Raw genomic sequence first — 14,443 nt, forward strand, 5'->3', positions numbered from 1 at the left:
TTTATTCCTCTGTATCAAACCAAGTTTAACTATTCATTTTTTTAATTCATACTTATTTATACCTTCCTTTATGTATTTTGTGTAAGTAGGATTTTGTTGCTGTCGGACACTGAAAAGAGTTGTAAACCCTTTTTTCCTGTCCCTTAGATTCTTTTTATGGTCAGTCTGATTTTATGCTTTATATTTTACATGTTAGATCATTTCCAAATTCATTTTCAAGTGTATTTGAAGATATGTGGTATCTTTCTGTTTGCAGTGTTTGGCTTGTTCAGCCATTTGGGCTGCTTTAGTGGTAAGACAATATACAGTGACCGTCTGAGTTGAGTTTGTGCGGGGGAGCTAAAGAAAAAAACCCTTAATCACTCTATCAAGGCATAAAGTTCTAGGCTATATGGTACTCTAACTCCCAAATGAGTTTTCAAATACAACTCAGTTTATTCTTTAGCTCATTTTACAAAATTGGAAGAAATCAGGCAATTGCTTCTTATGTTGAGGGATGACTCCTGTTTTTTTAACCAAGGAAGGAGAGGAGACGAGACATTGACAATCAAGGTATTCTTGATTTGATGAATGAGGAAAAAATTATATAAAGCTGCTTTATTATTGATTGCCCTCATAACAAGATGTTGGCAATAGCTGTTCAACATGCAAAATACGAGTGATTATTTTATGCAGTGTGGTAAAGCTTAAATTTTAATGGAGAAAATGGCATATGCATTTTGCATATCAATAAAAATTGAAATTTATTTGATTTTTAGTAATACTGAGAAATTCAAGTCACTTTACAAACCTGAAAAATAAAAATGTTCGTGGGAAGATTCATTGACTTAACAAGTATATACTAGTTCGTAGCTTTAGAAGAATGAGATAGAGAAAAAGCAAATAAAGATGTCTTTCTATTGTTTTATTTACATGTTTTTATGATCATTTTTATAGTATTCTATATCTTTTGGACAAAATTTTATCCCATTGTAATAGGCCAAAGATCTCATCACTTGTGCCTTATTGATTACATTTGCACACACAGCTAACAGTATATATGAAGTGAGAAAACACATAAAGTATATTTTTGTTCTCCTCTTAAGTACTTAGTTCTTTATTTTCAGGTCAATATTTTGTATATGAACGATTCATCTGTGTTGATGTTAACGTTACTTCTCTTTATTACAATGTAACTTTCAATAATTGCAAAAATAAGAGCAACTCAAAGATACATTGAATTTTAGCTTGCGTCTGTCGCTACTTCTCTCCTGATCCTTCAAAATACAATTTAAACCTGATTCTGGTAATTAGAATGCAAGCTTCCCTGTAGAGGAGTGTTACTGACTGGGTAGTTAATTTAACATGATAGCTCAGTGATTTTGAAGTATAATCTGCATAATCCATGTTACAAAACTTTTTTATTTTCCACTCCTGTATTCCTAGAAAGAAATTGCTTTGCACAGTTTGAAGTATCTCCCATTGTCCTTCCCTAGTTACTCTAGGACTTTGAAAATTATTGCTAATGAAATAGCAATTTTCGGCCTGGTTGGAAAGCTGGGAAATGCACATGCATTACTTGAATGTGGAAAAGGTAGCGTACTCATTTGACATTGTGGTGGGTTGACCTTGGCTGGCCGCCAGCTGCCCACCAAGCTGCTCTCTCACTCCCCCTCCTCAGTGGGACAGGGGGAGAAAATAAGATGAAAAAGTCATGGGTCGAGATAAAGGCAGTTTAATAAAGAAAAGCAAAGGCTGCACGCAGAAGCAAAGGAAAACAAAAAGATTTATTCTCTACTTCCCATCAGCAAGCGATGTCCAGCCACTTCCTGGGAAATAGGGCCTCAGTATGCATAGCGGTAGCTTCACAAGACAAATGCCTTAATAACGAATGCCCCCCCGTCCTCCTTTCTCTTAGCTTTTATTGCTGAGCCATGACGTCATATGGTATGGAATATCTCTCTGGTCAGTTGGGGTCAGCTGTCCTGGCTATGTCCCCTCCCAACCTCTTGCCCACCCCCAGCCTGCTGGCCTTTGAGGAGTGGGGTTGAAGAGCCAGCCTTGATGCTGTGTGAGCACTGCTCAGCAGCAGCCAAGACATTGGTGTGTTATCAGCATGGTTCTAGCTACAAATACAGAGCACAGCACTCTGAGGGCTGCTATGGGGAAAGTTAACTCCATCCCAGCCAGACCCAATACAGGCATTTTCAACAACTGATTGAAAACGTTTTGTGGAGTTTAGAATTAATACATTATGAGTACAGTTCTGTGAATTTTCTTGACTTCAATGTATTAGTAAATTGTTATTGCTGCAAACAAGATTATGATGTTTAACACTTGATTTTTATTATAAATTTGTAAGGAAACGTAGTGTGATTGCATGGAAAAGCAAATTCTCATACAGAGGAAAAACTAACTGGTTTAACGTTTTAAATCTTATTTTTCTCATTTGAACAGTATTGCTGAAATCATTGAACATTATAGAAAAGAACAGATTGTTGAAGGATATTACCTTAAAGATCCTGTTCCAGTGCAGGTAAAACTTCATCTCTGAGCACTTGTTATTGAAGATATTGATTTAATCTTCAAATATTTATAATATAGGAACTGAATTACAGTAGAAGTATCCATGATAGTTAAACAGCATCATCCCCTCCTGAATTATTGTTTTGAGCTTGTGTGTTTCTTTCATTTTATCCTCATATGCATTCACTTATCTAAGGTTGGCTTGTAGTAAACAGAAGATATGGTAAGCTTTGTCTGTGCTCTGGGGTGTAAATGCTCCATCTTGTGCCCTCATCTCTGGTCCCTGATTGAACCAATGCTGTGCCTTAATACCATGTTGGGGTGGGGGTGGGCAACTAGGCTGCCCTCCATTCTTCTGTTTCTGGCATCTTTCTTCCCCCAGAGAAAACCTATATGCACAGAAAAGCTTCAGAGATGATCAGGGGGCTGGGATTGCAGGGTGTGTTCTGGAACATTGTTGCGCTGTAGCATAAATTCGTCCTAAGAGACCACCGATAATAAACAAACCATATTGTCTAGTTTTTCATAAAGTTATAGCTAGTTCTGAAGTCTATTGGTATACTTTGTTCCCTATGTATTCTCAAACTTTCCTGTTTTGATGGTTAGAAATTTGGTTTTAATTTCCAACCTAAGTAGTTACCCCTTTGTTAGATCTATTTTATTAATACAAGGGCATTTCTTGTATTCTCCCTTAGTCAGCTCACTAAGCTGAGCATACCAAATTTCTTTTTTGTCTCCATAACATTCTTGTAGTTGCCCTACTACCACCAATTCCAGTGTGAGTTCATGTTTCTTGAATGTAATGGACCAGAACAGCTCAGAATACCATGTCATTAGTAATTCCTTTTTTCTGTGAGAGTACTTACCAGATATATCCTAGAATATCTGTGTTGTTATCGTAGCCACATTATATTATATTGTTTTCTATTGGTAAGTATCAACAAGTGCAAATTTTATCTTGTATTACTAGACTTATGCCTTATTATTCTGATCGTTCCTTTATTGCTGATTGGCTTGTCATCAATGCTTCCCAGTTGTCTGCTACTATTAACTCACGCTCTGTAATGCGGTTGAGGCAAATGTGAGGAAATTTGAATTCCGAGACTGATCCTTGAAAAGCTTCACGTAGTAACTTTCCTTGTTCTCCATAATTCTTTTTGGTTCATGGCAATCATCTTCACTTTTTGGCACTTTGTATATCCACTTATGGTTCCTGTATCAATAACTTTCTCTGTGTTGACTAATTTTCCATGTGAGACTGCCTCAAATTCTTTTAAGTTATTCAGATATATTTGTGACTTTCCTTTGTTTTAAAAAAAAAAAAAGTTATTGGTGGTATAATTACATTTGGTTGTGTGTTCTCCCGCATACTGCTGTCATGCTCTGTTTTTGAAGAAAAAAATTTCAGAAGTCTTGTGTACTGTTCAGTTCAATCTAATAGACTTCCTGTTTCTAATTTGAAATTTACTTTAAAACATTTTTCACTAGATCTGTTGTTTTGTACATTGTTTCTTTCATAGCTATGTTATGGAAATTATGTTGAGTTAGTAAAAATTTGGGTATTGCTTCCATTGTGAGTCCAGTAATTCCTGTTACTGAAATGTTTTTCATCTTGCCTTTGTCATGTTGTTCAAAACCATAATTCTTATAGATATGGTCGGGGGGGAGGGAGAAAAGTAGAGTATGTAGTATGGAGCCAGTGCATATATCACTTCATCTCAATACTGTTCTCACTGCTTGACAGTCTTGCTTTTCATGTTTTCTTATGGCTAAAGAACTTTTGCTGATCAGCTGACTCGGTAAGGTCAAACTTGGCTTGGCTTTTGGCCATTCTAGCTTGGTATTTACATTTCCAGATCTTAGTTTTCTATGTGAATTTATCCTTTTCTATTTCCTGTTTCTACTTTCTCCTATTGTTTTTTGTTAGAATGATATTCATTTAGGACATGAGTGCTAATAAGATTAGTGAGGGACTGTGCAACTTTGTGTGTTAATCATTCAATTTTAATTGTGATCCACACCATTCTTGTTGATTCAGAGTTTATCCTTAATTACTCAGTCCCAAAAGCCTTGATAGAAGACAGTTAGAAGCTAAATAACCTTTAAAGACTTGTGTAAATTTTGCATAAATCACTGAAAGATGCTGCTTTCTATTTAGTGTTAAATAAATACAGATGTTACCTTGTGAAAGTTGGTCTGTATTTAAACCTTATTTTTCTTCTCATATTATAATTCTGGCCTAATCATTCCACAAGAAATAGTTATATTACATTTCTGGCAAAGGTATTGTATTAAATTATATTAGTTTGTTGAGACATATGAGAGAATAATAATAAAGAATTGGCAGCATTCAATAACATTTCAGTTGCAGCTTCATAGTGTGCAATTGTTTCACAGTGATTTCTGAGCTTAAAAAAATGTTGATTTCTTCCTTGTTTACCAGCATCAAGAACAAGTGCTTAATGATACAGTGGATGGAAAAGAAATCTACAATACAATTCGTCGCAAAACAAAGGATGCTTTTTATAAAAATATTGTCAAAAAAGGATATCTTCTGAAAAAAAGTGAGTTCTGTTTGCTTCTATTAAATGTTTTTTTTTCTAAAAAATGCAGATATGGATGCATATTTTGTGTAGTACTGGTACTAGTGGAGGCAAAATTGAAGTGAGCAAAAGGTGGTAGAAAGCCTGTAAAGGGTATGAAAGGTTCTTTTTCCTTAAGAAGTACAGAATGACAGAATCGCACAGGTTGGAAAAGACCTTTAAGATCATTGAGTCCAAACGTTAACCTAACACTACCAAGACCACCACTATACCATGTCCCTAAGCACCTCATCCAAACGTCTTTTAAATACTTCCAGGGATGGCGACTCAACCACTTCCCTGGGCAGCCTGTTCCAATGCTTGATAACCCTTTCAGTGAAGTAAAATTTCCTAATATCCAGTCTAAACCTCCCCTGGCGCAACTTGAGGCCATTTCCTCTCATCCTATCACTTGTTACCTGGGAGAAGAGACCAACACTCACCTCTCTACAACCTCCTTTCAGGTAGTTGTAGAGAGCAATAAGGTCTCCCCTCAGCCTCCTTTTCTCCAGGCTAAACAGTCCCAGCTCCCTCAGCCGCTCCTCATAAGACTTCTGCTCCAGACCCTTCACCAGCTTCGTTGCCCTTCTTTGGACACGCAGTACATAAAGTACATAGTATTGTACCAACATATACAAACATATACCATACCAACATATACCAACTATATACATCGTACCAACAAGTACATAAATAGAAAGGCATAATACATAAAATGACACGCAATATAAAGATGTTGATTGGCAGTTCTTGCCGAAAAAATCAGAAAACAGCACAAAAACCAAGCGCCTTTTATCAAAGGTAACATTCAGACTCATTAAATGAAGTACATTTTCATAAAATGTATTCATATTTAATACACAACTTGTTTAAATTTAAGCTGATCATATGGGTTAAAGAGAGCTAGATTAATGTAAATCAGTACATTCATTGGAGACCAGAGCTGGTTTAATTTTTTTATTCCAAGTTAGGTAATATGTTTAATTTAAAATGTATATTCTGGTGTACAAGGTACATTGAGACTTTTTTAAGGTTCTAACACTGACACAGTCAACATAGCTTAGAATAATTGGATTAAAAGCTGCCTGACTCATCTCAATATATCCCTGAAGAATTACCATTGAGCAAGATTTTGAAGTTCTGAGGAAGCTAGTCCCTTTCCAAGTATCATGATTTTAGTTTTTCTGTTTCCACTAAAGTTGATTTAAAAAAAAAAAATCATAAAAAAAGAGCAATAACATTTCTGCATATGACAAAGACAGTAGCTAAAACAATAAGTAACAAATAGTGATCTGGATAGCAAGCAAAAGTGAGAAAGAAGGTAAGCATTTAAATATAGCCAAATTTAAAAGACGCATTCAAAGGAAATAAAAACTAGATCCTCTGAATAAAGGAAGGAAAACATCTCTTCTCTTGAGAGTGCTAATTCTGAGAGAAGGTGTAGAGGGATGTGGTAGGGTGAGGAATCAGCTGAGAATGAACTTGAAGTGAAAATGTTTACCTAAAAGGGATAATGAGATACTTTAAATTTGCAAGCAGGAGTACTGAGTAGGTGTGGAGAGATGCACATACCTGCATACAGAACAGAAATTTAATAAAATCAGTCTTCCATCTAGTAAAGTATAATAACTGGATGTTAAAGTTAGTTTTCCAAAACAGTGAGTACTAGTGCTTGTTTATGAATGGCTGTGGTGGATCTGTGATGATCAAGTTGAAAATTAAGGCTGAATGTTTTTTCTAAAAGGTACTGTGGTTTATGTATGAATTAGTTGCAGAAAGTTCCTTATCAGTTGTAATTCAGAGGACATTAAACAATGAGTGATTTATTTTTGGTTTAGTCAGTGGCTAAATCCACATTTTACTGATACATCTAATGTGTCTTCCAACAAACCTTGACATTTAAATCTCCAGTTCTTAAAATTTTTTTAAATGTTTTTTTCTGAAACGTGGAACTGGTCGAATTTTTGGATATAGGTGTGTTTGGGGCATGGTTGTGATCCAAGTTTGTATATACTGTATTCCCATTTCTATTCTTCAGTCATTCTGATTTAAGATACTGTGATGCAATCTGTTATGCTGATCAGTTGATTAGAGTTTAGGAATAATTTTCTCATGTCAAGAGAAATCTATTTCTTAATTAAAATAGCCATAATAAATTGGATCACTTACAGCATCGCACATTATTTGCAAACTGTATAGACACAGTCTTCCCACTGATATGAATGGAACTCATATGCACTTGCTTAATCCTGTTGAGATTAATGAAAATGTTTAGAGAACCATCTAAAATTGTACTTGAATCTGTGAAGAGGGTCTAGTTTTAGCTACATGCTGCAAAAAATTGAGTATGTATACTGATGTTATTGCTTAAGCGTAATTAATTGTACATTGTTCTTCTGTTTGTATTTTGACAAAAACCTTACTGCTCTCTTTTTTTCTTCATTTACAAAATTTACATTTTCTTTAAAACAATATTGTAACTTCTTACTTGCTTTCCTTACAGGTAAAGGAAAGAGATGGAAAAACTTGTACTTTATATTGGAGGGAAATGATGCCCAGCTTATTTATTTTGAAAGTGAAAAACGAGCCACAAAACCTAAAGGATTAATAGACCTTAGTGTGTGTTCAGTCTATGGAGTACATGACAGTTTATTTGGCAGGTAGGGCACTGGCTTTTAATTCTTGTACATGCAGCAGGACAGTTAACTACTAGTTTGAGTCATATACGAGATATGGACAATATGTCACTAATGAACAAGTTGGCCTGGCACAATAAACTTGCTTTTTGACACCTGAGCCCTGGTAACTGTCCACGTGTGGGGATTTTTTTTTTTTTTTTATTAGCTTTTGCTGATTTGTGAAATGAAAGTATTGTGACTCTTGGTTCATATTGCATTTTATTCCATAGTTGGTGTAGATTGCAAGAGCATATGTAGACAGATTTAACTGATTAACGGTAACTTGTTAAGCCATGGCAACTTGATTGCTAGCAACTGTTCATAAACAACTTCTAGTAAGAAATTTTAGAACTTAGTCTTAAGATTTTCTCATGTAATATGATGTGATAATGATTTGGCCTTTTGCATTGTCATTTTTCAATATTGTGTATTAATTGTTCCACATTTCATATTACAGGCATTGAAAATATTACGAAGCAACTGTATTGAGGGGTTTTAATCCTATTGAACCAAGAATTGATAAGATCAAGAATTTTGTCAATTCCAAAAGATCTGCATTCTTTTGTTGATAGGTATTAGAAAGCTAAATTAGTTAGATAATTTATCAGTGCTTTTCTATTTAAGAATCAGTAAGAATCAGCTTAGACCAACATTAGAGCAGTAAGTTCATATAAGCAAACATTTTACAAATTATTTTTGCAAGGTAATTAGATTCAGAGATAATTTTCACAGTTTCATTTAGTGTACTAATTTTGATTATTCAAAATATGTCAACTGCAAGTGATGTGATTATCGGCAAAGAAGTTGAGAATCAAAACACTTTCTGATATCATTGGTAACTAAGATGAAAGAGGTCACATCTTTTTTTTCATTGTTAATTACAAAAAAATGCACAGTCCTATGTGATATAGAAGAAAAAGATGCATTTACTCCTACGAATGTTGTTATTTTTTCATAACAGATAGAAAAACGCATTAAACAGAAGCTCTGGTTATTCCATGCATCTTAATATTTATTAAAAGTATTTAATCAACTTTAAGTCTTTTCACAGAGAGAATGTGAAGATAGATATTTAAAATTAGTGGCATTTCTTAAGCTGCAAAGATCTGGTGTTCTTGCACCATCTGATTTTTATACACTTCTCAATCATTTTGAAAAATCTACGCAACTATTGGAATGAGGAGCCATAGATGTGAGAGTACCATTTAAAAAAAAAATTACTGAAATGTTCCTCATGTAAGTTGGCAATTATGTAGGAAGCTTTGGTGTAGACTGTAAACAAGGAACATTTTGGTTAATGGTGACTGTCTGTTAAGCAGCTTCTAAGAAACACTGTACTGTGGGTTAAAATGTAGTTGGATAATAAGTAACACTATAAGTGTGGGTAGAAGGAGATGCATGGTTACACCTGCTTGGGAAAGCTGTTGGTGAAGAACTGTAGCCGAGACAAAATTCCTCTTAGTTTTTACCACCTACTTAAAATATACCTTTCCCCTTTTCTCAGAAGTACAGTGAGGGCTGTAGCTTTGCATGTCTTTGGTGACAATGATTTAAGTAGCCCCTGACCTAGCTACTTCTTGCCCCCCTCCCCAATCCTCCTGTGGGCATGGCCACAAAATGCCATGCCAGTATTTCCCTAAGCAATGGATGGGGGGAAGGGAAGACTGAAACATCATTTGCAAGTGAAGTAAGATCCTTCATGTAACCCTGTGTTTGGGAGAGCTAAATTCCCTTGAACATAATGGGGAAGGCCATGAATCAAGTGTGCACTTTAGCTTGTAATGTAACAGTACAAAATATTTTTGATACTTCTTGAGAAATGAGTGTAGATACATAAAATGGTGAAGATGTTATAATTGCATTTAAAGCTTTAGAAATTTATATCACACGTATTCAATGATTAGTATGTGATCCAATACACATTTTATTGGTCGTGAGAGCTGTGGAACACTTTCAGATAAGGAATTCCTTATGTTAATATAGTTTCCTGAACTCCTAAACCAACAAATCCATAATGCATGATTAATTGGTTGGGAACTAATGCTGAACCTGTGCATCATTTAAAATGTTTGTGGGGAATAGTCCTCATTAACAAGTCTTTTTTGTTATCAGGTGTATTTTGCCTCAACTGTAAGTCAGTGTACATGCATATTCAATACAAACTGTTCCAAGTTTCTTAAATATTCTGAAACAAACTAGTTGAACTGCAGTGCAATTTTCTTGAAATTACATAATTCATTCAAACCAAAATGCACTTTTGAAGCATGTAGAAACTTTTCTAGTTGGGGTTCTTCCTGTTTCCAAGTGTGATGATGCTACATTTTTTGTTTTGTTTGTTTTTAAGGCCAAACTGTTTTCAGATAGTAGTTCAGCACTTCAGTGAAGAGCATTACATCTTTTACTTTGCAGGAGAAACTCCAGAACAAGCACAGGTGAGAGCTTTTGTTGGTAAATATAATTTTAAAAGTAATTTTATGTTTTGTAGTGTTTAATGATATTATCCCTCTCTAATAGAAAGCAAGCGTACCACAGATGGTGACTATGTCTACATTAGCAAATATTACCATGCAATAGTAGCAGATCTGTAAGGGAAATAGTTGGTGCTGAGAATCCAGCACCTACATTACCTGTGCTTTAGGGGTTTTACTTTGGACAAGTTCTAGTCTGGTCCCATGGTCTGAACTTCCATTAGATATTTCTGGAGAATATCTTTTGGAGTTTGCTCTCCAACACTCTTCCATGTAATGAACCAGAGCATGGTAAGTGGGAGTTTTGCTTCAAGAGCATGTTCCTGATATGAACTAAAATGCTAATGCAGGTATGCCCACTAATCAAAATCTATTGAGCCTTTTACAGTTATTTGTCCTGTCCATAAATTGGTCATTGTTTATAGTCTTAGGCCCTGATCTTGCACAAAAAATAAGGGGGTTTTTTTTGTTTTACATTGGTATCATTTAGTTATTAGCTCTCTAGCAGTTAACGTTTTGTCGTGGTTTAGCCCCAGCCGGCAACTAAGCACCACGCAGCTGCTCGCTCACTCCCCCCCGGTGGGATGGGGGAGAGAATCAGAAGAGCAAAAGTAATAAAACTCGAGGGTTGAGATAAAAACAGTTTAATAGGTAAAGCAAAAGCCGCGCACGCAAGCAAAGCAAAGCAAGGAATTCATTCACTACTTCCCATGGGCAGGCAGGTGTTCAGCCATCTCCAGGAAAGCAGGGCTCCATCACGCGTAATGGTTACTTGGGAAGACGAACGCCATCACTCCGAAAGTCCCCCCCTTCCTTCTTCTTCCCCAGCTTTATATGCTGAGCATGACGTCTTATGGTATGGAATAGCCCTTTGGTCAGTTTGGATCAACTATCCTGGCTGTGTCCCCTCCCAGCTTCTTGTGCACCTGGCAGAGCATGGGAAGCTGAAAAGTCCTTGACTAGCGCAGCAACAACTAAAACATCTCTGTATTATCAACACTGTTTTCAGCACAAATCCCAAACATAGCCCCATACCAGCCACTATAAAGAAAATTAACTCTATCTCAGCTGAAACCAGGACACGTTTGCTGATTAAGAATTGTAGGAACGGAGTCTAATTCTCTAAAAGTCACTCATGAACAGGAGAGCATATGGAAGATGTGACAGTGTTCTTATTTGTTAAGTTGTTTTGGTATTCCAGAGCTCTGAAATATACCTGTTGTGTCAGAAGTTAAGCTATGCATTTGATTTTATTTAAGAATGTGTAGTAGGCAGAATATCCTGTCAGGACAGGCAGAATATCCTGTCCTGTTTCCTGAACGTTTGGTATAATCTGCTTTTGGTTTAGATTTGCTTAACACTTAAGCTGTTCACTGCATTTATACAGAATACTGGGATTTCTTTTATAAAATTATTCTGGTTCAGGCAAGTCAGATGTTTTACTGATACTTCTGTTCTCCGAAGTTACAGCTGTCTGTATCTTGTAACATTTCACAGAAGAATAGTTTTGTTGGTATACTAAGGAAAACTTGATGGATTTCATATAATGTGGTAAATATGAAAGCAGCTGTCCAATGGATTGCATCTTGTCTGAGGTTTGTGCAAAGTGAATGTAATGTAGAGTGTAGCCTCATATGCTAGTGTCATTGTGCATACTATGGTGCATTGCTCATACTTGCTGCTGTAAACTTTGGTATTTAAGGGGATGGGTTTTCCTGTTAGGAGGGGGAATAAAGATGACTTTGTATTTAGGAAATATTTAGATTAATTTAGAGTATTTAGTAGGTTCGATGGTTCTTTATTTACTTTTCCCTATTTGAATAAGAAAGCAAGCTAATAAAAATGTGATGCATAGTTGACAGTTCTTCCTTTGTGGAAGGTTTTGAAAGCTAAAACTTTACTCCCAAAGTGGTTTACCTGAGAATAGCTGCAATATAGAATGTACCTGTATTTTAAAAATGTGGAAGGTAATGTAAAGGGTAAGACTGAAAATGTTTTTTTTCTTTAATGGTATTATTAAATTGTACTTTGAGAGTAGGTAGCAGATCTTTGAGCTACACCCTTATGAATGTTAGTCAAAGCCTAAATTTTGTGCTTCATAAGAGCTTACAAAATTTGGAGGGGATTGGTATGAAAACATGAGAAAGAGGCTATAGCATATCTTCCACCTTTCAAAGTATCTACTCTGCTTTATGTATTTGTGAGCAGACAGAATGGGAATGTAGGTTATACTTTCAGTGTTTTCCTGTTAATGCTGCTTTGTTTTTTGTTTGAAGCATACGGAGTAAAATACAACTGCAATATAAAAATAGAGGAGAGAATGATCAGAACGGTTTGACTTGTTGACTGTTATTTTCTCAGAAGCAACCGAGTCTTCTTGCTTCATTTTATATACCATTTTTTATTTAATTCAATATGACTGAATTTAATTCAAAGGTCCTGCACTTGGGCCAAAGCAGCCCCATGCAACGCTACAGGCTTGGGGAAGAGTGGCTGGAAAGCTGCCTGGCGGAAAAGGACCTGGGGGTGTTGGTTGACAGCCGCCTGAATATGAGCCAGCAGTGTGCCCAGGTGGCCAAGAAAGCCAATGGCATCCTGGCTTGTATCAAAAATAGTGTGGCCAGCAGGACTAGGGAAGTGATCGTGCCCCTGTACTCGGCACTGGTGAGGCCGCACCTCGAATACTGTGTTCAGGTTTGGGCCCCCCACTACAAGAGAGACATTGAGGTGCTGGAGCGAGTCCAGAGAAGGGCAACGAAGCTGGTGAAGGGTCTAGAGTAGAAGTCTTATGAGGAGCGGCTGAGGGAGCTGGGATTGTTTAGCCTGGAGAAAAGGAGGCTGAGGGGAGACCTTATTGCTCTCTACAACTACCTGAAAGGAGGTTGTAGAGAGGTGGGTGTCAGTCTCTTCTCCCAAGTAACAAGTGATAGGACAAGAGGAAATGGCCTCAAGTTGCGCCAGGGGAGGTTTAGACTGGATATTAGGAAATTTTTCTTCACTGAGAGGGTTATCAAGCATTGGAACAGGCTGCCCAGGGAAGTGGTTGAGTCGCCATCCCTGGAGGTATTTAAAGGATGTTTGGATGAGGTGCTTAGGGACATGGTGTAGTGGTGGTCTTGGTAGTGTTAGGTTAACGGTTGGACTCGATGATCTTAAAGGTCTTTTCCAACCTATACGATTCTGTGATTCTGATTCTGTGACTAATCTGGAAAATTGATAAATGTCACACTGTATATCTATTAGTAATGCTTGATATTTCTAAAAGAGAAACTTTCAGATTTGCAAATGCTTTATTTAGTTGTACTGAGAAAAATATGAATTTTGCTTTACTATTCAAATTTTCATACTTTGCATACAGGTTGGTTCTTTTTAAGCTAAAGAAACAACTTCAGATACTTCAATATATTATTATTTTTTTTTTTTAGACATGTCTGTTCTACTGTAAGAAGCTGAATCTGACTTTTTGTTACACTGTTTTGTGCCTTTCTCTCTTAGGACTGGATGAAGGCTCTGCAGATGTTTTGCAGTTTAAGAAAAAACAGTCCAGGGATATCAAATAAACGTCTGCGTCAGGTGAAGCTATATAGATACGTGGGGAGGAGGGGGAGAGGTTGTCTCCTTGTTGCAAAATGATGATGATACATCTCAGAACTTTCCTTTCAACAATAGTAAATCCTGCATATACTTTCTTTTTCTTGCAGTTATGCAGTACCTTTGTTAAACCAACTGGAATGACTTCCACTTTATTATAATATCTATATACACAAAGAACAAAATGTTTTTAGGCAATTGGCAGATGCTTTGCTAGGTATTAATTTCTGACCATGTTTGAGTAAAAGTGTCAAGAATTCAGCATTTGTATTGTCTTAACTCTTACAATTCACCAGATTTGACAGACTTATGTCACATGTAACCAAAATACTAGTATAACTAATATTATTCATTTTTCAGTGACAAATACATGCTGAACTGTGATTATGGCTTAATTTCTTTTGGTCTCTTGAGAGTACTGTTGTGGCCAGAATTTCTTTCAGAGGTAAAGGACAGATAGTCATAAATGGCTACATCAGTTATGATTGGAGAATAACAGGAATCAAGAATCCCTGCTATCTTTGAATGCTACAAATGTTGGAAGTAGCTGTTTTATCAGTCTACGGAAAAAGGAATAAAATTGTTTTTTAGGAAACGCAGAATTATTTTGTGGTCAACA

At 36.2% G+C, this 14,443-nt stretch overlaps 1 protein-coding gene across 2 annotated transcripts in view; it reads left to right on the plus strand.

Annotated features, from left to right (window-relative positions):
* Nucleotides 1-14,443, plus strand: part of LOC142402911 (ras GTPase-activating protein 1) — an 88,671-nt gene that overhangs the window by 43,759 nt on the left and 30,469 nt on the right. For both annotated transcript variants that reach the window (XM_075488856.1, XM_075488857.1), the window contains 5 exons: nucleotides 2,437-2,515; nucleotides 4,949-5,069; nucleotides 7,591-7,747; nucleotides 10,110-10,197; nucleotides 13,729-13,806. In XM_075488856.1, the coding sequence (XP_075344971.1) occupies nucleotides 2,437-2,515; nucleotides 4,949-5,069; nucleotides 7,591-7,747; nucleotides 10,110-10,197; nucleotides 13,729-13,806 (523 nt within the window). The remainder of the gene's footprint in view (nucleotides 1-2,436; nucleotides 2,516-4,948; nucleotides 5,070-7,590; nucleotides 7,748-10,109; nucleotides 10,198-13,728; nucleotides 13,807-14,443) is intronic.

This window comes from Mycteria americana, assembly GCF_035582795.1.
Source record: "Mycteria americana isolate JAX WOST 10 ecotype Jacksonville Zoo and Gardens chromosome Z unlocalized genomic scaffold, USCA_MyAme_1.0 Scaffold_18, whole genome shotgun sequence".
NCBI lineage: Eukaryota > Metazoa > Chordata > Aves > Ciconiiformes > Ciconiidae > Mycteria > Mycteria americana.